The sequence below is a fragment of the Nerophis lumbriciformis genome, linkage group LG26 (genome assembly GCF_033978685.3).
Source record: "Nerophis lumbriciformis linkage group LG26, RoL_Nlum_v2.1, whole genome shotgun sequence".
Lineage (NCBI taxonomy): Eukaryota > Metazoa > Chordata > Actinopteri > Syngnathiformes > Syngnathidae > Nerophis > Nerophis lumbriciformis.
Window position 1 is genome coordinate 36838885 of NC_084573.2, and position 25897 is coordinate 36864781.

The following is a 25897-nucleotide window of genomic DNA, read 5'->3' on the forward strand; positions in this document are numbered from 1 at the left end:
CTGCAAAATCAAGGTATATATTGACGCTTACATAGGTCTGGTGATAATGTTCCCCTTTAAAGGATAAGAACACCTACTGTTTAGTGTAAGGAGTTTTTATCTGACTAATAAAATAAGAATTTGGGGAAGGAAAGCACTTTTGGCAAAAAAAAAAAAAAAAAAAAAAGCATAACAAAAATCAGTGCAGATGGAAAAAAAAGACAGTCTGAGAAAGGTTTTCTACATAATGACGAGCTCCTTTGCCGGGTGTAATCACAACAAAAAAAAATGTGGCCTGTTCTTAAGAGTTCTGGCTGTGACGTTTCCCTCCCCGACGAGGAGAATAAACAGTCTTAATACACACAAAGGTCGGGAAACTTCATCTCGTAGATGGGCACGGATCGAGTCTGGTTCTGGCCGTAGCCGGATGAAATGGTTCCAGATGGGCTCGGAGGGGGTCTGGAAGAGAGAGAGAGAGAGAGAGAAGGAGGATTTGCATTGTCAGCAACCTCTTGGTATTTACTGATGGAATAAAAGGCATTTTATTAGTCTCCCACCTGATTGTAATCTCAAAAATTTGGTTTAGTTTGCTCTGCAGCAGCGTGGCCTAAACAAGACAGGAACATCATCACATCAACGACTAGAAGCCGAGGGAATTGTGGCGAGGGAGAAATGATGGCTGCTTTACCCGAGCACCGCAGTGGGCAGCTATTTCCTCGAAGGGAGCTTTCTGGAACTTTTCCACCACCAGCCTCCTCCGCTCTCGCTCCTGCTCCTCCATGCCAACACTGTCCACTAGGGGGATTCAAAAACAATATCAGCTCAGAGGGACATCAAGTTTAAAGGGGAACTGCACTTTTTTTTTTTTTTTTAATGTTGCCTATCATTCACAATTAGAGATGTCCGATAATGACGATATTGTCCAACTCTTAATTACCGATTCCGATATCAACCGATACCGATATATACAGTCGTGGAATTAACACATTATGATGCCTAATTTTGTTGTGATGCCCTGCTGGATGCATTAAACAATGCAACAAGGTTTTCCAAAATAAATCAACTCAAGTTATGGAAAAAAAAATGCCATATTTATTATTGAAGTCACAAAGTGCATTATTTTTTTTTAACATGCCTCAAAACAGCAGCTTGGAATTTGGGACATGCTCTCCCTGAGAGAGCATGAGGAGGTTGAGGTGGGCGGGGTTCAGGGGATAGCGGGGGGGTGGTGTATATTGTAGCGTCCCGGAAGAGTTAGTGCTGCAAGGGGTTCTGGGTATTTGTTCTGTTGTGTTTATGTCGTGTTACGGTGCGGATGTTCTCCCGAAATGTGTTTGTCATTCTTGTTTGGTGTGGATTCACAGTGTGGCGCATATTTGTAACAGTGTTTAAGTTGTTTATACGGCCACCCTCAGTGTGACCTGTATGGCTGTTGACCAAGTATGCGTGGCATTCACTTGTGTGCGTGAAAAGCCGTACATATTATGTGACTGGGCCGCATACTTGCCAACCTTGAGACCTCCGATTTCGGGAGGTGGGGGGAGGGGGTGGGGGTGGGGTTGGTCGGGGTGCGACGGGTGCGTGGTTGGGGGCGTGGCTAAAAGGGGAGGAGTATATTTACAGCTAGAATTCACCAAGTCAAGTATTTCATATATATATATATATATATATATATATATATATATATATATATATATATATATATATATATATATAAGAAATACTTGACATTCAGTGAATTCTAGCAATATATATATATATATATATATATATATATATATATATATATATACACGTATATATATATATATTTATTTTATTATATATATATATATATATATATATATATATACATACATACACGTATATATATATATATATTTATTTTATTATATATATATACATATATATATATATATATATATATACATATATATATATATGTATGGGCTTCACGGTGGCAGAGGGGTTAGTGCATCTGCCTCACAATACGAAGGTCCTGAGTAGACTTGGGTTCAATCCCGGGCTCGGGATCTTTCTGTGTGGAGTTTGCATGTTCTCCCCGTGACTGCGTGGGTTCCCTCCGGGTACTCCGGCTTCCTCCCACTTCCAAAGACATGCACCTGGGGATAAGTTGATTGGCAACACTAAATTGGCCCTAGTGTGTGGATGTGAGTGTGAATGTTGTCTGTCTATCTGTGTTGGCCCTGCGATGAGGTGGCGACTTGTCCAGGGTGTACCCCGCCTTCCGCCCGATTGTAGCTGAGATAGGCTCCAGCGCCCCCCGCGACCCCAAAGGGAATAAGCGGTAGAAAATGGATGGATGGATATATATATATATATATATATATATATATATATATATATATATATATATATATATATATATAAAATAAATACTTGAATTTCAGTGTTCATTTATTTACACATATACACACACATAACACTCATCTACTCATTGTTGAGTTAAGGGTTGAATTGTCCATCCTTGTTCTATTCTCTGTCACTATTTTTCTAACCATGCTGAACACCCTCTCTGATGATGCATTGATGTGTGGCACGCACAAAAGTGCTTTCATCAAATGCACTAGATGGCAGTATTGTCCTGTTTAAGAGTGTCACAACATTGCTGTTTACGGCAGACGGACTGCTTTACGGTATACAAAAACGTGACTGCTGTTGTTGTGTGTTGTTGCCGCGCTGGGAGGACGTTAATGAAACTGCCTAACAATAAACCCACATAAGAAACCAAGAAGTCGCCCTCCATCATTCTACAGTTATAATGTGATTGGGCAGGTAGGACCTGAGTCCGCCTGAATTTCGGGAGATTTTCGGGAGAGGCGCTGAATTTAGGGAGTCTCCCGGAAAATCCGGGAGGGTTGGCAAGTATGAAAAAAGGCTGTCCTCACTCAGGTCCGCATGGAGCTGGAGGGGGCGTGGCCTCCAGCTCCGGCTGAAAATCGGGAGAATATTTGTCCCGGGAGGTTTTCGGGAGAGGCGCTGAATTTCGGGAGTCTCCCGGAAAATTCGGGAGGGTTGGCAAGTATGTCATAATGGCAGCTACACTTTCCACTTTAAAGATCTAAAAAAAATTATTTGGGCCCCAGGGCCTTAATTTACCCAGGTCTGATCTAATCAACAAATCATTGAATTAAATATTCAAACACAGTGTTACTGTTTAAACTGTGTGGCCAGAATATTAAATATACTTGTTAACTAAAACCTCTGCCTTGTTTTTTTATTATTTAGGCTTACTAAACTACTGTATTTTAATGTTGGTCATTATAGTGGGACATGGAGAGCCAAGTGTTTTTTCTGAAGTGTTATTTGGTGAAAAAAAAGGTTGAAAACCACTTCTCTTGTTGGTCAACCACAATCTGTGTCTCTGTGAGTGAAGACAGGTCTGCTGGTTTCCAACAGCGACAAAGCCTCTATAGTTGCATGTGAGAAGCACCGCAAGGTAACAAAATATGATTTCAAAGCAAATGTCTCATCGTGGGAATATTTCGGCTTCACACGGAAGGATCAAGATTAGCTGAGCAACACAAATGTGAAATTTACGGTGGCCAACGAGCAAAAAAAAAACGCCCGACCCAGTTTTTTCAACTGGTGACAAAACTGCACTTATAAGATGTTCCATATTTATTCTTAATTTAGACTTAGACAAACTTTAATGATCCACAAGGGAAATTGTTCCACACAGTAGCTCAGTTACAATGATGGAAAGTGTAAGGATGGAAAGGACAATGCAGGTATAAATAGACTATTACATATATACGTAATATTTACATAATATATGTACAGTATATTATATACACACTGATATATTATATTATACTATGTCTATATCATGTATACAATATATAACATATTGTATATGTGTTATATATATATATATACGTATATATATATATATTTGTATATATAACAAAATATTTAATTTTTGCCAACAGAAATTAAGAGTCCATTGTACAAACCCCGTTTCCATATGAGTTGGGAAATTGTGTTAGATGTTAATATAAACGGAATACAATGATTTGCAAATCGTTTTCAAACCCGTGAATATGCTACAAAGACAACATATTTGATGTTCAAACTGATAAACTTTTTTTTTGTGTGCAAATAATCATTAACTTTAGAATTTGATGGCAGCAACACGTGACAAAGAAGTTGGGAAAGGTGGCAATAAATACTGATAAAGTTGAGGAATGCTCATCAAACACTTATTTGGAACATCCCACAGGTGTGCAGGCTAATTGGGAACAGGTGGGTGCCATGATTGGGTATAAAAGTAGATTCCATGAAATGCTCAGTCATTCACAAACAAGGATGGGGCGAGGGTCACCACTTTGTCAACAAATGCGTGAGGAAATTGTTGAACAGTTTAAGAAAAACCTTTCTCAAGCAGCTATTGCAAGGAATTTAGGGATTTCACCATCTACGGTCCGTAATATCATCAAAGGGTTCAGAGAATCTGGAGAAATCACTGCACATATGCAGCTAAGCCCGTGACCTTCCATCCCTCAGGCTGTACTGCATCAACAAGCGACGTCAGTGTGTAAAGGATATCACCACATGGGCTCAGGAACACTTCAGAAACCCACTGTCAGTAACTACAGTTGGTCGCTACATCTGTAAGTGCAAGTTAAAACTCTCCTATGCAAGGCGAAAACCGTTTATCAACAACACCCAGAAACGCCGTCGGCTTCGCTGGGCCTGAGCTCATCTAAGATGGACTGATACAAAGTGGAAAAGTGTTCTGTGGTCTGACGAGTCCACATTTCAAATTGTTATTGGAAACTGTGGACTTCGTGTCTTCCGGACCAAAGAGGAAAAGAACCATCCGGATTGTTATAGTCGCAAAGTGTAAAAGCCAGCATGTGTGATGGTATGGGGGTGTATTAGTGCCCAAGACATGGGTAACTTACACATCTGTGAAGGCGCCATTAATGCTGAAAGGTACATACAGGTTTTGGAGCAACATATGTTGCCATCCAAGCAACTTTACCATGGACGCCCCTGCTTATGTCAGCAAGACAATGCCAAGCCACGTGTTACATCAACGTGGCTTCACAGTAAAATAGTGCGGGTACTAGACTGGCCTGCCTGTAGTCCAGACCTGTCTCCCATTGAAAATGTGTGGCGCATTATGAAGCCTAAAATAGCACAACGGAGACCCCCGGACTGTTGAACAACTTAAGCTGTACATCAAGCAAGAATGGGAAAGAATTCCACCTGAGAAGCTTCAAAAATGTGTCTCCTCAGTTCCCAAACGTTTACTGAGTGTTGTTAAAAGGAAAGGCCATGTAACACAGTGGTGAACACGCCCTTTCCCAACTACTTTGAAATTCTAAGTTAATTATTATTTGCAAAAAAAAAATAAAGTGTATGAGTTTGAACATCAAATATGTTGTCTTTGTAGTGCATTCAATTGAATATGGGTTGAAAAGGATTTGCAAATCATTGTATTCCGTTTATATTTACATCTAACACAATTTCCCAACTCATATGGAAACGGGGTTTGTATTTTTTAATGTTTGGTTAGTGACAGTATTTAGGATACTGAAAAGTTATTTCAAACGATGAAAATATTTTTGTTATGTTTGATGCTCTAGAGACATTTTGCTGTTATAATCAACATTAATAAAAAGTCGGTTTTGCGTAATGGGGACCATTTAGACCAGGGGTCGGCAACCTTTACCAGTCAAAGAGCCATTTTGACCAGTTTCACAAATTACAGAAAACAATGAGAGCCACATTTTTTAAATTTTAAATGACATATCACTGCATATATAGCATTTTTTTTTGCTTTATGCTATGTATAAACCAGGGGTCTCAGACACGCTGCCCACACCTTTATATGGAATTTCTAAGATGGTGCGGCACGCGGGTTTTGAAAGAATAGCGATTGTCAGCGTCATGCGTGCCATGATGGTACAGCATATAGCGCCCACTACAACCAGCGTGCCTGAACAGCCACATGTTGTATGGGTCTTCCGCATGCTTACGTAGGTGACAGCAAGGCATACTTGGTCAACAACCACACAGGTTACACTGACGGTGGCGGTATAAAAAAAAAAAACTTTAACACTCTTACTAATAATGCGCCACACTGTGAACCCACACCAAACAAGAATGACAAACACATTTCGGGAGAACATCTGCACCGTAACACAACATAAACACAACAGGACAAATACCCAGAATCCCATGCAGCCCTAACTCTTCCGGGATAATAATAATAATAATAATACCTGGGATTTATATAGCGCTTTTCTAAGTACCCAAAGTCGCTTTACATGTAGAACCCATCATTCATTCACACCTGGTGGTGGTAAGCTACTTTCATAGCCACAGCTGCCCTGGGGTAGACTGACGGAAGCGTGGCTGCAATTTGCGCCAACGGCCTCTCCGACCACCACCTATCATTCATCATTCAATTCACCGGTGTGAGTGGCACCGGGGGCAAAGGGTGAAGTGTCCCGCCCAAGGACACAACGGCAGCGATTTTTGGATGGTAAGAGGCGGGGAGCGAACCTGCAACCCTCAGGTTTCTGGCACGGTTGCTCTACCCACTACGCCATGCCGCCCCCGATACATTATACACCCCGGCTACCAAACCCCGCCCACCTCAACCGACGCACAGAGGGGTGGGGGGGGCTGCATGGGATTCTGGGTGTTTGTTCTGTTGTGTTTATGTTGTGTTAAGGTGCAGATGTTCTCCCGAAATGTGTTTGTCATTCTTGTTTGGTTTTGGTTCAAAGTGTGGCGCATTATTAGTAAGAGTGTTAAAGTTGTTTTATATGATCACCGTCAGTGTAACCTGTGTGGCTGTTGACCAAGTATGCCTTGCTGTCACGTACGTGTGCAAGCAGAATTCTGGATTCTGGGTGTTTGTTCTGTTGTGTTTATGTTGTGTTAAGGTGCAGATGTTCTCCCGAAATGTGTTTGTCATTCTTGTTTGGTTTTGGTTCAAAGTGTGGCGCGTTATTAGTAAGAGTGCTAAAGTTGTTTTATATGATCACCGTCAGTGTAACCTGTGTGGCTGTTGACCAAGTATGCCTTGCTGTCACGTACGTGTGCAAGCAGAATTCTGGATTCTGGGTGTTTGTTCTGTTGTGTTTATGTTGTGTTAAGGTGCAGATGTTCTCCCGAAATGTGTTTGTCATTCTTGTTTGGTTTTGGTTCAAAGTGTGGCGCATTATTAGTAAGAGTGTTAAAGTTGTTTTATATGATCACCGTCAGTGTAACCTGTGTGGCTGTTGACAAAGTATGCCTTGCTGTCACGTACGTGTGCAAGCAGAATTCTGGATTCTGGGTGTTTGTTCTGTTGTGTTTATGTTGTGTTAAGGTGCAGATGTTCTCCCGAAATGTGTTTGTCATTCTTGTTTGGTTTTGGTTCAAAGTGTGGCGCATTATTAGTAAGAGTGTTAAAGTTGTTTTATATGGTCACCGTCAGTGTAACCTGTGTGGCTGTTGACCAAGTATGCCTTGCTGTCACGTACGTGTTCAAGCAGAATTCTGGATTCTGGGTGTTTGTTCTGTTGTGTTTATGTTGTGTTAAGGTGCAGATGTTCTCCCGAAATGTGTTTGTCATTCTTGTTTGGTTTTCGGTTCAAAGTGTGGCGCATTATTAGTAAGAGTGTTAAAGTTGTTTTATATGATCACCGTCAGTGTAACCTGTGTGGCTCTTGACCAAGTATGCCTTGCTGTCACGTACGTGTTCAAGCAGAAGTTGTATATTGTAGAACGATTGTACGGCTGGCAGGCTGTTAATCAAGGTCAAGGTTCAAGGTCAAGGTTCAACTTTATTGTCCCCGCGGGGAAATTTGTCTTGGGCACAGTGCATCATTGCTTTCTTAACATACCCAAAAACAACAGAACAAAAACACAAGCACAGACACAACCACAACCATACAACTAACATTTAAACATCAGAACATGGAGCTTGATAGACATAGGTGGCACTTTGATGTAGGCATAAAATCTACAGTATGGAGATAAAGATAAAGTACCAATGTGCATTGCACTAGAGCTCATGGATAAAGTGCTGTGTGCTAAAGTGCTTAGTTCTAAAGTGCTATGTGCTAAAGTGCTATGTGCTAAAAAAGTGCTAACCTATGTATTAAAATTCTATTGCACATTGTTGGTCAGCTTAATGGAGGCTGGAACAAATGATAATTTAAGGCGGTTAGATTTGCATAGTGGGACCCGGAGTCTTCTCCCTGATGGCAGGGTTCCATATTCAGGAAAGAGTGGGTGTTGTGAGTTGGAAATAATTTTCTTAGCTTTTTTCCTAACTGCCTGCTCATAGATGCTCTGTATAGGCTCAGATTGTAGAGGGCACCAAATGTTGTACCATCGCGGCAAGCCCTTATTATAGCTTTAAGGGTGAAAATCGGTGAATATTAATCCCGGGAGTTTTCTGCGAGAGGCACTGAAATCCGGAAGTCTCACGGGAAAATTGGGGGGTTCAGCAAGTAAGCTGCTGAGCCGCATCAGAGTGATCAAAGAGCCGCATTGCGGCTCCAGAGCCGCGGGTTGCCGACCCCTGATTTAGACAAACAATGTACTTCTACCCAGGGCCGGCCCGTGGCATAGGCCGTATAGGCCAATGCTAAGGGCGCCGTCCATCAGGGGGCGCCACGCCAGTGCCACAAATGTTGGAGAAAAAAAAAAAAAAAAAAAAAAGTTGGTACTATTATTTCTAAATACAAAAAATAATCCCACGTTAATTAAAATGCAAAGTAAAGCCTATTTATTAGAAATATTATTTGTTACAACATTACGCCCCCCGCACGGTGCGCCCCCTCCCTTCCCGTATCATGACTCTTTTTGGACGTCACCACATCAAAAAATCAACACAAGATGTCAAAACGGCCAAAACTGTCAGGTGCCCAGGGAAGAAAAAAGAGAAAAGAAGAGGAGGAGAAACGAGAAAAGACAGAGGTAGCAGGTAGGTAACGTTAGCCTACATGAAATTATTTGTCTGTTACAGAATGTGATAGTAGCTGGCTTTTTAGCATTAAGCTAATGTTACATGATTCGGCAATTGCTAATCAATAAATAGCTAGTTCTGTTTTAACGTCGGGTTAATATTGTGGAGGGGGCTAAATTGTTATGGAAAATAATAATGTAACTGTTACGATCCGCTGCCCGGATCAGAGTTTGTTTATGTTTGTGTAACGTGTTTTCAGCACCTTGAGTTTAGTTTGTTTCTGTTGCCATGACGGCAGATTGTACGCACCTGCCTCTGGTTAGTGTTCGGGCCGCGCACCTGTTGCCCGGGCGCTAATCAGAGGGCTATTTAGTCTTTGCTCTGGCCTCACTCTGTCTGGCTTCGTAGTTTGTTCTCACACAACTGATGACGACGATTATTTACTGTTTCTTAGCTACTAGTTCTCACGCTAGGCTCTTTTGGTTTGCTAGCTCCCACGCTAGTCCTTTTGTTTTGCCTTTTGTGCTACGTGCATGTCTTTTTGTTTATTCATCATATGATTTATATTTAAAATAAATCATTTTTCCTACCTGCAAGCTGTGTCCGAAGCCGTCTGCATCCTTGGGAGAACCACACCCGCATCACGATGCGACCACGTCGTTACAGTAACGTTAGGTAATTACAGTACTCCCACCTTACATTCCTCAGGGACATTTGTATTAGATCTTTTAAGCAGGTGTTTTTTGTTTACATTGTTATTGCCTTCTGGTTAGCTAATGTTTGCCCTGCAGGTAATAGTCACTTTTCCACCCCTTTATATATTAGGTGTAGTTGTAAGTAAAAAAAAAAAGGTCAAAGACAAAGCTATTCAGTTTCTTGTGAGTATATACACTTCACTGCCGATGTGGGGGGGGGGCGCCACCTAAAATCTTGCCTAGGGCGCCAGATTGGTTAGGGCCGGGCCTGCTTCTACCGATAAATAGAGGCAATTAGATGATTTCAACACTTAATAAATAGCAGACATGTCTGTCAAGATCATGAAGCTTTGAACATCAATAGTACCACTTTGTTCAGCAAAAACCTCTTGAGGGAGCTTGCCCTGAAGATAGGATGTTTATACTAAGGCGGGCCACATTTAACAAATATATATACATGTTGAGTGACAAAGCGGACATACCAATGGCGTTTTTCAGCGTTTCGAAAGTGATCTCCTCAGCTGGAGTCCGCTGTAGAGTGGGAACAGATGCAGCATACACAAGTAGGTGCAAAGTGATGATTGACACAAATGATTCCCCATAATCCACTTGGATGTGCCGTTAAAAAAGCGTGTTGGCTTTTTACCTCCTCTTTCTCCGGACTGTTTCGGGACTCCACTTCAACCTGGAGTGAGATCGTCTCCCCGATGCTCTTTCTCTTCGACAGACGGTCCTCATCTTGAAAGTAAGTATAGAAGTTGAACATGTGGCTTGAGGGGGAAACAGGACTCATTTGAAAACACTCTCTCACCAGTGTACTGAGGGACGTAAGGGGTCACCAGTCGCTCTGTGTTGTACCCGCTACCTCCGAGGACTTCTGTGATCTTTGACTGGAGGAACAACAAGTCACTTTCCACTTTGTCAAGCGAGGATGGGAGCCTGCAAAAGAAGGAAGGTGTCACATGAAATGTAACATGCCTTATGAGTAGGGATGTCCGATAATATTGGAAAGCCGATATTATCGGCCGATAAATGCTTCAAAATGTAACATTGGAAATTATCGGTATCGGTTTCAGAATTTTCTGTTTGAAAAAGTAAAATGTATGACTTTTTAAAACGCCGCTGTGTACACGGTAGAGATGCGCGGTTTGCGGGCACAACCGCGGAGTCCGCGGATTATCCGCGGATCGGGTGGATGAAATTTTAAAAAATTAGATTTTATCCGCGGGTCGGGTCGGGTCGGGCGGTTGAAATAAAAAAAAATCTGATTTTAAATAGATTCAGGCGGGTGGCAGTTAAACCAATTCGGAAATATATATGCATAGTTAAATGTTGTTACCCACATACGAAAAACGAGCAGGCACCTGCAGCATATGCCACAACAGAAGAAAAAAAAAAAAAGAGATGGACACTTTTACGGAGCGGATAAGGCCCCCGACCCCTCGACGGGGTCCGGGACCGAGGCCCCTTCCCCCGAGAGGGCCACACCGGGAGCCGTAGCTGAGGGGATCCACGAGAAGGGCCCGACGCACGTCCAGGGTCACCACCGCGCCCACCGCACCGACACCCCGCCTCGTCCGCCTTCGCCGCGGCCGGCGTCACGCGCAGCAGGTAAGCAGCTTACCTGCCCGCCACCCCCGTGGCCGGGGGCTCGTAACAGGGGTCACTCCACGCGCTCCGCCCGCGCAGCTTACCTGCCCGCCACCCCTGTTGCCAGGGGCGCGTAACAGGGGTCACTCCGCGCGCAGTGCGCTCACGAAAGGGGTGGGGCTCACCCTGGTTGATATAGACAGCAGGACGGTGGCCATGGAAGTCGGAACCCGCTAAGGAGTGTGTAACAACCCACCTGCCGAATCAACTAGCCCTGAAAATGGATGGCGCTGGAGCGTCGGGCCCATACCCGGCCGTCGCCGGCAGCGAGACGCGCTTGGAGGTGCGCTCAGCGCGGCTCCCATATGATTGTGCACTGGTGTGCGTCTGGGTCGTGACAGCGTGGCACGCGAATGTCTGTGCTGCATTGGATCAGTCTCCTTTCTTTAACAGGCAAAAGCTTTATAACCTCACTAATGCCTTGCATCGTCTATATTAGATATATAACAACGGGCGGGTGCGGGCGGATGGCGGGCGGGTGCGGTTCTGATCAAATGTTACATCGGGTGGATGGCGGATGGTTGACGACTTTCTGATGCGGTTGCGGATGAAATAATTGCCTATCCGCGCATCTCTAGTACACGGACGTAGGGAGAAGTACAGAGCGCCAATAAACCTTAAAGGCACTGCCTTTGCGTGCCGGCCCAGTCACATAATATCTACGGCTTTTCACACACACAAGTGAATGCAAATACTTGGTCAACAGCCGTACAGGTCACACTGAGGGTGGCCGTATAAACAACTTTAACACTGTTACAAATATGCGCCACACTGTGAACCCACACCAAACAAGAATGACAAACACATTTCGGGAGAACGTCCGCACCGTAACACAACATAAACACAACAGAACAAATACCCAGAACCCATACTTGGCAACCCTCCCGGATTTTCCGGGAGACTCAGTGCCTCTCCCGAAAACCTCCCGGGACAAAATTTCTCCCGAAAATCTCCCGAAATTCAGGCGGAGCTGGAGGCCACGCCCCCATCCAGCTCCATGCGGACCTGAGTGACGTGTTGACAGCCTGTTCACACGTCCGCTTTCCCACACTATAAACAGCTAATGATCGAGGGCGAGTTCTTGGTTTCTTATGTGGGTTTATTGTTAGGCAGTTTCATTAACGTCCTCCCAGCGCGGTAACAACACACAACAACAGCAGTCAAGTTTCCGTCTACCGTAAAGCAGTTCGTCTGCCGTAAACAGCAATGTTGTGACACTTTTAAACAGGACAATACTGCCATCTACTGTACATGCATATGTGACCCACCCATAATGTGTCACATTTTTGTGTTGATTTATTTATTTTATTTTGTGGTTTGAATTCGTTTTTTGGAGCTGTCATTACACATTTATCAGTATTCACATTGGTCAGTAGGGGGCAGTAGGGTGTTTCTTCCCAATTGAATGCTATCACCTGCAGACCGGAAGTGTCTTGTCATTCTGATGAGCGCGACCAGTCTGTGAACAATTGAAACGTCCTGTGTGCTTTTTCCTCCTGTATAACAGGTTAGTTTTGGTGAATCAACTCACTGAATAATATCCATGTGATATTTATAAGTTTAAGTACACATTCTGATGGTGGAGCCTAACTCTAAAGTGTTTGTGAGTTGTAGTTTGTATTTGTGAATGAATCCAGTGTACAGCTGCAGTAATCAATACAAAAAGGCGACGTGATTACGCAATGTTTATATAGGAACTTCTGATCCTAATTCAGACTCCCAAATTAGAGCTCCCGTTTTCTTATTGATTTTATAATGTATATTTGTATAATGTGTGTGTTCTGAAATAGTGACAGAGAATAGAACAAGGATGGACAATTCAACCCTTAACTCAACAATGAGTAGATGAGTGTTATGTGTGTGTATATGTGTAAATAAATTAACACTGAAATTCAAGTATTTCTTATATTTATTTATATATATATATGTATATGTATGTATATATATATATATATATATATATGTATTAGAGATGCGCGGTTTGCGGGCACAACCGCAGAGTCCGCGGATTATCCGCGAATCGGGCGGATGAAATTAAAAAAAATTAGATTTTATCCGCGGGTCGGGTCGGGTCGGGCGGTTGAAATAAAAAAAAATTGATTTTAAATAGATTCAGGCGGGTGGCAGTTAAACCAATTGGGAAATATATATACATAGTTAAATGTTGTTACCCACATACGAAAAACGAGCAGGCACCTGCTGCAAAAAAAAGAGATGGACACTTTTACGGAGCGGAGAAGGGACGCCTCACCGGGGTCCGGGACCGAGGCCCCTTCCCCCGAGAGGGCCCCACCGGGAGCCGTAGCTGAGGCGATCCGCGAGAAGGGCCCGACGCACGTCCAGGGTCACCACCGCGCCCACCGCACCGACACCCCGCCTCGTCCGCCTTCGCCGCGGCCGGCGTCACGCGCAGCAGGTAAGCAGCTTACCTGCCCGCCACCCCCGTGGCCGGGGGCTCGTAACAGGGGTCACTCCGCGCGCTCCGCCCGTGCAGCTTACCTACCCGCCACCCCTGTTGCCGGGGGCGCGTAACAGGGGTCACTCCGAAAGGGGTGGGGCTCACCCTGGTTGATATAGACAGCAGGACGGTGGCCATGGAAGTCGGAACCCGCTAAGGAGTGTGTAACAACCCACCTGCCGAATCAACTAGCCCTGAAAATGGATGGCGCTGGAGCGTCGGGCCCATACCCGGCCGTCGCCGGCAGCGAGACGCGCTTGGAGGTGCGCTCAGCGCGGCTCCTATATGATTGCGCACTGGTGTGCGTCTGGGTCGTGACAGCGTGGCACGCGAATGTCTGTGCTGCATTGGATCAGTCTCCTTTCTTTAACAGGCAAAAGCTTTATAACCTCACTAATGCCTTGCATTGTCTATATTAGATATATAACAACGGGCGGGTGCGGGCGGATGGCGGGCGGGTGCGGTTCAGATCAAATGTTACATCGGGTGGATGGCGGATGGTTGACGACTTTCTGATGCGGTTGCGGATGAAATAATTGCCTATCCGCGCATCTCTAGTACACGGACGTAGGGAGAAGTACAGAGCGCCAATAAACCTTAAAGGCACTGCCTTTGCGTGCCGGCCCAGTCACATAATATCTACGGCTTTACACACACACAACAGAATGCAATGCATACTTGGTCAACAGCCGTACAGGTCACACTGAGGGTGGCCGTATAAAGAACTTTAACACTGTTACAAATATGCGCCACACTGTGAACCCACACCAAACAAGAATGACAAACACATTTCGGGAGAACGTCCGCACCGTAACACAACATAAACACAACAGAACAAATACCCAGAACCCATACTTGCCAACCCTCCCGGATTTTCCGGGAGACTCCCGAGATTCAGCGCCTCTCCCGAAAAACTCCCGGGACAAATTTTCTCCCGAAAATCTCCCGAAATTCAGGCGGACCTGAGTGACGTGTTGACAGCCTGTTCACACGTCCGCTTTCCCACAATATAAACAGCTAATGATCGAGGGCGAGTTCTTGGTTTCTTATGTGGGTTTATTGTCAGGCAGTTTCATTAACGTCCTCCCAGCGCGGTAACAACACACATCAACAGCAGTCAAGTTTCCGTCTACCGTAAAGCAGTTCGTCTGCCGTAAACAGCAATGTTGTGACACTTTTAAACAGGACAATACTGCCATCTACTGTACATGCATATGTGACCCACCCATAATGTGTCACATTTTTGTGTTGATTTATTTATTTTATTTTGTGGTTTGAATTCGTTTTTGGAGCTGTCATTCCACATTTATCAGTATTCACATTGGTCAGCAGGGGGCAGTAGGGCGTTTCTTCCCAATTGAACGCTATCACCTGCAGACTGGAAGTGTCTTGTCATTCTGATGAGCGCGACCAGTCTGTGAACAATTGAAACGTCCTGTGTGCTTTTTCCTCCTGTATAACAGGTTAGTTTTGGTGAATCAACTCACTGAATAATATCCATGTGATCTTTATAAGTTTAAGTACACATTCTGATGGTAGAGCCTAACTCTAAAGTGTTTGTGAGTTGTAGTTTGTATTTGTGAATGAATCCAGTGCACAGCTGCAGTAATCAATACAAAAAGGCGACGTGAGTACGCAATGTTTATATAGGAACTTCTGATCTTAATTCAGACTCCCAAATTAGAGCTCCCGTTTTCTTATTGATTTTATAATGTATATTTGTATAATTTGTGTGTTCTGAAATAGTGACAGAGAATAGAACAAGGATGGACAATTCAACCCTTAACTCAACAATGAGTAGATGAGTGTTATGTGTGTGTATATGTGTAAATAAATGAACACTGAAATTCAAGTATTTCTTATATTTATATATATATATATATGTAATAATAAAAAATTATATATATATAGCTAGAATTCACTGAAAGTCAAGTATTTCTTATATATATATATATATATATATATATATATATATATATATATATATATATATATATATATATATATCTTAACCACGCCCCCACATTTCTGCACAATAACTCAGATATAGTAATACTATAGTAGCGAGCGGTAGAGAATGTGAAGTGAGTTGTTAAACCAAATATTGTGTGTTTTTTTCCATATACAACAACCTATCTGGACTCGATAAGAGAATCGATAAGGAATCGGTTCAATAATAGGATTCGATAATAGGCTGGAACTCGATAATTTCTTATCAAACATCATCCCTATACATATGTATACAAATTTGTTATCTTTTTTTATTTTTTTATAAATTAAGTAACATTTATGACAACCTTTTTCCAAAACACAATATAGAATGTGAGATATAACAGGGTAATGCATACGTTTATACATTTTTTTCAAAACGCTTACAAAAAATGGGACCCCAAAAAATTTACTGTGGGACCCCATTTTTATGACTTGATGGGGTCCCTGGCACCCCATTTAGAAAATTCTTAGCGCCAACACTGCTGTCAACAGAGGAGAAAAAATGCTTTATTTAAATACATATATTATTTATAAAGCAAGTTCAAGTATCTTTGGCAAATTTTCCCCACACGCATATGTGTCCTCTTTTTGGGATTTCACTATATGGTCAGCCTACCTGATTCTGCTCACTTAACAGACGCAATCCACTTTGCACACGTTTAGTAGATCAGCTTTGCGTGCTCTATTAAGTTTGCACGTGTCATGTCTGTGTAATCATGTTTTGTCTTAGTCATGTTTTGTTTAGTTATTGGACTCTTTAGTTTCTGGCTTTTCACTCCCTTGTCTTGTTTCCATGATTACCCATTAGTTTCACCTGTTCCACGTTTGGACTCATTGTGCACTCTTGTTTGTCACCATAGCAACCCGTTAGTTTTCACCTGTCACGTCACGCACCTGTTTCACGTTTTGAGTCACGCACCTGTTTTCGTTAATCATGTCTGTAGTATTTAAGTTCATTGTTTTGAGTTTGTCTTTCTGGTGACATCCCCACATTTATGCTCTGCACATTTCTGACTCTTTTTTCATGTCCATCGTTCACGCTGCTCCTTTTTGTCCATGCCAAGTAAGTTTTGTTTATTATTTCCACAGTTAGTGTTTTTTGTTGTTCATAGTTTTTGCCTTTGTGCAAGTGTTTGGTTTCATAGTTTGTTCTCCGCCGTTGTGCGCGCCTTTTGTTTGCTTCCTTGTTTTGTATTTATAGTGTTTAAATAAAAATGTACCTTCATTCCCGTCTCGCCCGAGCCAACTTTCCGTTGCCTTCGAGAAAAACTAAACCCCAGGACCAAGTCATGACAGCACATGTTTTTGTACATGCAAACCTTTAGTAAATCAGGCCCTCAGTGTCAGACAAAGCATGTAGCCTGTGCTTACCTGGGCATATCAATAAAGACATCTTCAGGCAACAGGTATGGACTTTCCTTCTGTCTCGCCTCGATTACCTGGAGAGTGGAGTGTGTTCAATAAAAGGTGCGCAAAAAGTACAAACCTGTAGAGACATGTAAGGACGCAAAGAAGCCTAACCTCATGTATGTGCTGGCAGAAAGCGGGGACAGTGGTTAGCTGGCAGATGAGGTTGAGGTAGGCACCGGCAAGTGCGTGAACTGCACAACGGTTATAAACGGGAAGCGCCTCATCGGTGGACAGAGCCAGGTCCTACAAGAAAGATAGGCTTTAGTAGGGATCCGAGAGGAACACCATACCTGCCAACTTTTGAAATCAGAAAACCCTAGTAGCCAGGGTCCAGGGGCCGCAGGCCCCGGTAGGTCCAGGACAAAGTCCTGGTGGAGGGTTCAGGGCTTCGCCCACCGACGCAAAATGATTATTAGCATTTAGACAGGTTAAAATGTTGCTAAAACCATCACTTTTCTATCAGTCACAGTGACTTTTCAAAACAAAAATATTACAGCAAAAATCATATGGGTTGATTGACATGTTTATTCTGTAAGCTAACTTCAATAGTTTGAAATTATTTTGACAGTTAATGCCAGTTATCCTGTCAACCTTTCACAAGACTTCAATTTGTTCATTGAAAGTATAAACAGTATAAACACTTTTTACAGTAAACAAATGGTAAAACAGTACTAAACAATTCCATTAAAAAAAAATTGGTGTCATTATTAACTTTCTGTCCAAGCTTGTATAATCTACTGCCTTGTTCAATTGTAAAAAATATTCTGTGCCTAAAATTCACATTTCTATCACAATTATCATACTGTAAACATGGTAAGCTAACTTCATTAAAATTAATAGTCCTGTCAATAGCATGGAATTACAATTCAAATGTAGTTTTTTTGTAAGCCTTTCAAAAGAATTCAAAATATGAAAAATTAATGAAAATTAATTGAAGCCATCAGACACTTGAAAAGTGGCACATCACATCTCGAATGTAATCATTTGAACTTTTCAACAGAAATAGCACTGCAAAAATATTAAGGACATACTTCTGTATTTTGGTAGTTATGCTGTCAACATTTAACAAGATTTCTTCAACTTGGACTTGAAAGCATAAATAGTATAAACACTTTTAACAGTATAACAGTACTAAACAATTCCAATAGATAACATTGGTGTCATTACCTTTTTGTGGCTAAAATCCAAATTTATTCTATCAGATTGATCATACTGCAAAAATGATATGGTAACTTTATGATAAGTTTACTTGAAGTGGCATAAAACACTGAAAGTGATTGTTCCTATAACCCCTTTGTTTCAAATGTTTGTTCCACTTGTGGCAGTCGGGCACCAGCATACCGTCTTTGACAACTTGAAGTGGCATAAAACACTGAAAGTGATTGTTCCTATAACCCCTTTGTTTTAAATGTTTTATGCCACTTCAAGTTGTCAAAGACGTGCTGTGAAATACAGCCGACAGGATTGCGCACCAAACACGAAGCAAGGCCAAAGCGCATGCATGGTGCAGGAGAACAAAGGACTTCTTTCATTTAAGGTTTGTGATAAACCATCAAACTCATTCGTTAAAAGGACTCTATAGTAATATAAAGTGAGTTTTTCTGGACATTATCATGCAAGAAAAGTTTATTTTTGGGACCGCGATCACCGCGTAATGATTTTTAAAGGTTGCATTACAAACATTTAACTGTCCCATTTGATCAGCCAGTGCGATTGGAAGTCCATGCTCAATTATTGCCTCCGTAAATAAAACTTCGGCCTTTAGCACATCCAAAGAATCTGTTTGGGCGACGAAAAACGTTGAAAGTTTTCCACTTGTATCGCTAGCAACGGCATTAGACTTGTGTTTTTTTGTCCCAACGTGGTCTTTTACATCGCTAATTCCTCCGTGTCTGATCGAAAAATCTTGGTGCAATTCGCGTAGTTTTCACCCTTTTTTTTTTTTAATTAATGAAAAACCGTATTTTTTATCACTGCAACCGTAACCCGGAATAGGTTGATGAAAACCGTACTAATTACGGGAAAACCGGAGTAGTTGGCAGGTATGGAACACCCATAGAAACTTACATTTCAACGTTTTTGTGTTTTGTTCAAATTTCTAAAAATGATATACAAACCCCGTTTCCATATGAGTTGGGAAATTGTGTTAGATGTAAATATAAACGGAATACAATGATTTGCAAATCATTTTCAACCCATATTCAGTTGAATATGCTACAAAGACAACATAATTGATGTTCAAACTGATAAACTTTTTTTTTTTGTGCAAATAATCATTAACTTTAGAATTTGATGCCAGCAACACGTGACAAAGAAGTTGGGAAAGGTGGCAATAAATACTGATAAAGTTGAGGAATGCTCATCAAACACTTATTTGGAACATCCCACAGGTGTGCAGGCTAATTGGGAACAGGTGGGTGCCATGATTGGGTATAAAAACAGCTTCCCAAAAAATGCTCAGTCTTTCACAAGAAAGGATGGGGCGAGGTACACCCCTTTGTCCACAACTGCGTGAGCAAATAGTCAAACAGTTTAAGAACAACGTTTCTCAAAGTGCAATTGCAAGAAATTTCGGGATTTCAACATCTACGGTCCGTAATATCATCAAAAGGTTCAGAGAATCTGGAGAAATCACTCCACATAAGCGGCATGGCCGGAAACCCACATTGAATGACCGTGACCTTCGATCCCTCAAACGGCACTGTATCAAAAACCGACATCAACCTCTAAAGGATATCACCACATGGGCTCAGGAACACTTCAGAAAAACACTGTCACTAAATACAGTTGGTCGCTACATCTGTAAGTGCAAGTTAAAGCTCTACTATGCAAAGCGAAAGCCATTTATCAACAACACCCAGAAACGCCGCCGGTTTCTCTGGGCCCGAGATCATCTAAGATGGACTCATGCAAAGTGGAAAAGTGTTCTGTGGTCTGACGAGTCCACATTTCAAATTGTTTTTGGAAATATTCGACAAAGCGGAAGCGAACCATCCAGACTGTTATCGACGCAAAGTTCAAAAGCCAGCATGTGTGATGGTATGGGGGTGCATTAGTGCCCAAGGCATGGGTAACTTACACATCTGTGAAGGCACCATTAATACTGAAAGGTACATATGCAACATATGCTGCCATCTAAGCGCCGTCTTTTTCTGATTATTTCCGCAAGACAATGCCAAGCCACATTCAGCACGTGTTACAACAGCGTGGCTTCGTAAAAAAAAGAGTGCGGGTACTTTCCTGGCCCCGCCTGCAGTCCAGACCTGTCTCCCATCGAAAATGTGTGGCGGATTATGAAGCGTAAAATACGACAGCGGAGACCCCCGGACTGTTGAACGACTGAAGCTCTACATAAAACAAGAATGGGAAAGAATTCCACTTTCAAAGCTTCAACAATTAGTTTCCTCAGTTCCCAATCGTTTATTGAGTGTTGTTAAAAGAAAAGGTGATGTAACACAGTGGTGAACATGCCCTTTCCCAACTACTTTGGCACGTGTTGCAGCCATGAAATTCTAAGTTAATTATTATTTGCAAAAAAAATATATAGTTTATGAGTTTGAACATCAAATATCTTGTCTGTGTAGTGCATTCAATTGAATATGGGTTGAAAAGGATGTGCAAATCATTGTATTCCGTTTATATTTACATCTAACCAGGCCCGGCCCTAACCAATCTGGCGCCCTAGGCAAGATTTTAGGTGGCGCCCCCCCACATCGGCAGTGAAGTGTATATACTCACAAGAAACCGAATAGCTTTGTCTTTGACCTTTTTTTTACTTAAAGAAAGCAAATTAACAATCAGAATAGTTAACAAGATTAAAAAAAATATGAATAAATAAATGAATGCAAAAAATAAAAAATGAATATATGAAATACAATATTTTTTACATACATATTGCTTAATTAACATTAATGATGTGCACTTTAACAACTAGGCTTACAACTATACCTAATATATAAAGGGGTGGAAAAGTGACTATTACCTGCAGGGCAAACATTAGCTAACCAGAAGGCAATAACAATGTAAACAAAAAACAGCTGCTTAAAAGATCTAATACAAATGTCCCTGAGGACTGTAAGGTGGGAGTACTGTAATTACCTAACGTTACATTATTATTTTCCATAACAATTCAGCCCCCTCCACAATATTAACCCGACGTTAAAACAGAACTAGCTATTTATTGATTAGCAATTGCCGAATCATGTAACATTAGCTTAATGCTAAAAAGCCAGGTTACTATCACATTCTGTAACAGACAAATAATTTCATGTAGGCTAACGTTACCTACCTGCTACCTCTGTCTTTTCTCGTTTCTCCTCCTCTTCTTTTCTCTTTTTTCTTCCCTGGGCACCTGACAGTTTTGGCCGTTTTGACATCTTGTGTTGATTTTGTGATGTGGTGACGTCCAAAAAGAGTCATGATACGGGAAGGGAGGGGGCGCACCGTGCCTATTATATAGGCTTTACTTTGCATTTTAATTAACAAGGGATTATTTTTTGTATTTAGAAATAATAGTACCAACTTTTTTTTTTCTCCAACATTTGTGGCACTGGCGTGGCGCCCCCTGATGGACGGCGCCCTTAGCATTTGCCTATACGGCCTATGCCACGGGCCGGCCCTGCATCTAACACAATTTCCCAACTCATATGGAAACGGGGTTTGTATATACCTGCAGAGCCAGCGCCAGGCGAATGAGGTCCACGACTACTTCTTCATTGGCGAGCTCAACGCTGAGAAGACCCAGTAAGGCGAAGAGACTCTCGTAGTGCTGCCGGCCACTGCTCTGCTCTTTGCAGCCCAGGTAGATGTGTCTGTATAGCTGCTGGCCATGCTGAAAAAGCAAAGGGAGCATTCAGACATAATCAAATAGAGCTGTCTTCATGTGTTTATGTTAGCGTTACCTTTTTCATAAACAAGTTATCCTGTCTGGAACACTTGTCAACTTTGAGTTTCAGCACAGAGATGTCCGTAATAATGCTGCAAAGCAAAGTGACGTCAAATCTGGGTAAGTGTGACAAACATCTCGAGCTCTATATCTGTGACGTAAGCATCACATACACACCTAATGTTAGAGAATTTGGGCTTGTTGTCATGCCTGTCAATGAGACTAAGAAGTATGTGGAGCACCAGCAGTCGAACCTCTGGGTCCTCGGTTAGGGAGAAAGACAGCAGAGGCTCCAAGAAAGAGCTGGGAAGAGCGGTCAGCATATTGGTGGTCTGGAAACCTGCAGTCACCTTTGTAAAATATGGGAAAAACGAGTTGTAATGCTGACAAGATTGACTTATTTCATAGTTCTGGACCTACACATGATGTCTATGGGCAGAGATTTTAGCTTTGTTTTCTAATGAGTTTCAGCACATTTTGGAGTGCCCACTTTTAGCTCCAAAATGTTAGTGGACCTGCTGACGTCACCTACAGAAGACTGGAGGAAATTTCATATTGCGTAGCATGTGTTTTGGTAGCACCTTTACCCCGAATCATGATATTTTCGGGCATAATTTGAAGGGGAACCGGAGGGTGTGTTCTAACTATCGTGGGATCTCACTCTTCAGCCTTCCCGGTAAGGCTGAAACGACGCGTCGACGTAGTCGACGTCATCGGTTACGTAAATACGTCGACGCCGTTTTTGTGCGTCGGCGCGTCGCATATTTACGTCACACTACTTTACTGTCATGGCGGAGCGCAAAGCAGACGATGCGAGCGAGGGGAAAAAAGCACGCCAAAAGTCGTCAAAAGTGTGGGAGTATTTCAATAAACGGCCTAATAATGTTGTTGTATGCACACTGTGTCGAGCGGAAATGGCTTATCATAGCAGCACAACGGCTATGAACGAACATTTGAAAAGAAAACCCCCGACAGCGTTCTTGCCATCACCATCAACAAGTCAATCGTCCGGGTGCGTATACGTTGTCATTATTACACAAAAACATGAATGTGTCATTTGTATCTGCGTTGTAAATTCATAAACTAAAGCACCGTTTCGCTCTGAGAGGCGCGTTTGGCGTGCCTGTTCAGTGTTTACAAAGACGCGCTCCTCTTTAACGCTGTGGAGAGGCGGCGGCGGCGGCGGCGGCGAGCGAGCGGCGAGGCGGGGCGCGCCGGGAGCGACGCCGCAATCGTGCCCAGGTGCGCGATCCGCGCAGTTGGAAGAGAAAAGACTTTGTGTAAAATTAAAAGATTGTAAACCTGGCAAAGCCGTCTGGCGTTCAGTCTGTCGGTCCTGAAAGAACCCCACGGCACAAGACGTGTCACAAACGCTAACGTTAATTAGTTGTGCAAATACCTTTTACAACATTAACAGTTACATATACTATGTACAAACCAACAATTAACTTTCACTTTAATCATACTATCATTGTTGTGTTATTAAGCAAAATAAGCAATACTTTTACTTTTGTTGAAATGTTTACACTGTACACTTTTTTGTATTGGATGTTTAGCTTTATTTTTGCACATTTTAGCAAATAAGCAATACTTTTACTTTTGTTGAAATGTTTACACTTGTTACAGAATATTTCCGTTTTGCACTTTCTTGTATTGGATGTTTATCTTTATTTTTGCACATTTTAAAGCAAAATAAGCAATACTTTTACTTTTGAAATGCTTATACTATTCCAGAATATTAAGATTTGCACTGGATGTTTACTTTTATATTTGCACATTAAAAAGCAAATAAGCTACTTTTAATTTTGTTAAATGTTAAAAGTTTTAAATGTTTACATTGTTACAGAATATTTTGTCATGTTGTTGTCAATGTTGACTGACTAGTGGCCATACTTTTTTTTTTGTAAATAAAAGCCATGCCTTTTGAAAAAACTGGCCTACATTTATTTTTTCCTCTTCATTTTAAATAAATAAAAAAATCGGTAAAAGGAAAAATAATCTATAGATTAATCGAAAAAATAATCTATAGATTAACCGATTAATCGAAAAAATAATCTATAGATTAATCGATAGAAAAATAATCGTTAGCTGCAGCCCTACTTCCCGGTAAGGTCTATTCAGGTGTACTGGAGAGGAGGCTACGCCGGATAGTCGAACTTCGGATTCAGGAGGAACAGTGTGGTTTTCATCCTGGTCGTGGAACTGTGGACCAGCTCTATACTCTCGGCAGGGTCCTTGAGGGCGCATGGGAGTTTGCCCAACCAGTCTACATGTGTTTTGTGGACTTGGAGAAGACATTTGACCATGTCCCTCGGGAAGTCCTGTGGGGAGTGCTCAGAGAGTATGGGGTATCGGACTGTCTGATTGTGGCGGTCCGCTCCCTGTATGATCAGTGTCAGAGCTTGGTCCGCATTGCCGGCAGTAAGTCAGACACGTTTCCAGTGAGGGTTGGACTCCGCCAAGGCTGCCCTTTGTCCCCGATTCTGTTCATAACTTTTATGGACATAATTTCTAGGCGCAGTCAAGGCGTTGAGGGGATCCGGTTTGGTGGCTGCAGGATTAGGTCTCTGCTTTTTGCAGATGATGTTGTCCTGATGGCTTCATCTGGCCAGGATCTTCAGCTCTCGCTGGATCGGTTCGCAGCTGAGTGTGAAGCGACTGGGATGAGACTCAGCGCCTCCAAGTCCGAGTCCATGGTTCTCGCCCGGAAAAGGGTGGAGTGCCATCTCCGGGTTGGGGAGGAGACCCTGCCCCAAGTGGAGGAGTTCAAGTACCTCGGAGTCTTGTTCACGAGTGAGGGAAGAGTGGATCGTGAGATCGACAGGCGGATCGGTGCGGCGTCTTCAGTAATGCGGACGCTGTATCGATCCGCTGTGGTGAAGAAGGAGCTGAGCCGGAAGGCAAAGCTCTCAATTTACCGGTCGATCTACGTTCCTATCCTCACCTATGGTCATGAGCTTTGGGTTATGACCGAAAGGACAAGATCACGGGTACAAGCGGCCCAAATGAGTTTCCTCCGCCGGGTGGTGGGTCTCTCCCTTAGAGATAGGGTGAGAAGCTCTGTCATCCGGGAGGAGCTCAAAGTAAAGCCGCTGCTCCTCCACATGGAGAGGAGCCAGATGAGGTGGTTCGGGCATCTGGTCAGGATGCCACCCAATCGCCTCCCTCGGGAGGTGTTTAGGGCACGTCCGACCGGTAGGAGGCCACGGGGAAGACCCAGGACACGTTGGGAAGACTATGTCTCCCGGCTGGCCTGGGAACGCCTCGGGATCCCCCGGGAGGAGCTGGACGAAGTGGCTGGGGAGAGGGAAGTCTGGGCTTCCCTGCTTAGGCTGCTGCCCCCGCGACCCGACCTCGGATAAGCGGAAGAAGATGGATGGATGGATGGATGGAATTTGAAGGAATTGACAAATATGCAGGTTGCACAAATACAACTAAAAAGGGTCCGCCTGCATACATTTCTAAATGAAAGCAATATGAGGAAAGTATGGACCTCCCCAGACAAATTGACTCCCTCAAAAATGGGACTGACCAAGCGAGAGGAACGTCATTTGCAGGGATCATTTTATTGATTCTGACTTCGAAGAAGAAAGGTTTTTGTCCAAGTTTGGATGGAAAAAAGTTGAGAGTGAAAAGGCAGGTGCGATCCTGAAAATCAGATGCACCCTTGAGGATAGAAAGATTGAGTCAAAACCTGGGGAAAAATTGAGAAAAAAAAAGCGGCTCCGGCGCTAAAAAACGAGAAAAAAAGAAGGTAAGCTGCTAGTATTCAATTTTACGTCCTCTTCTACTGATGTTTTCCTCAAAATGCTTGAGGAATTGCTGAGAGAGCATGAGGAGACACAGGCTATAGTGTCTATGGAAGAGGAAGGAAGTCCAGAAATGGTGAT

At 42.7% G+C, this 25897-nt stretch overlaps 1 protein-coding gene across 1 annotated transcript in view; it reads right to left on the reverse strand.

Annotated features, from left to right (window-relative positions):
• Positions 1–25897, reverse strand: part of LOC133623676 (protein EFR3 homolog B) — a 119964-nt gene continuing 94067 nt past the window's right edge. The window contains exons 14-24 of the mRNA XM_061986961.2: positions 22185–22357; positions 22024–22099; positions 21792–21953; positions 17234–17365; positions 17084–17151; positions 10424–10551; positions 10259–10350; positions 10095–10143; positions 668–774; positions 537–586; positions 1–438 (exon numbers count right to left, since the gene is read on the reverse strand). Of these exons, the coding sequence (XP_061842945.2) occupies positions 333–438; positions 537–586; positions 668–774; positions 10095–10143; positions 10259–10350; positions 10424–10551; positions 17084–17151; positions 17234–17365; positions 21792–21953; positions 22024–22099; positions 22185–22357 (1143 nt within the window). The 3' untranslated portion in view covers positions 1–332. The remainder of the gene's footprint in view (positions 439–536; positions 587–667; positions 775–10094; positions 10144–10258; positions 10351–10423; positions 10552–17083; positions 17152–17233; positions 17366–21791; positions 21954–22023; positions 22100–22184; positions 22358–25897) is intronic.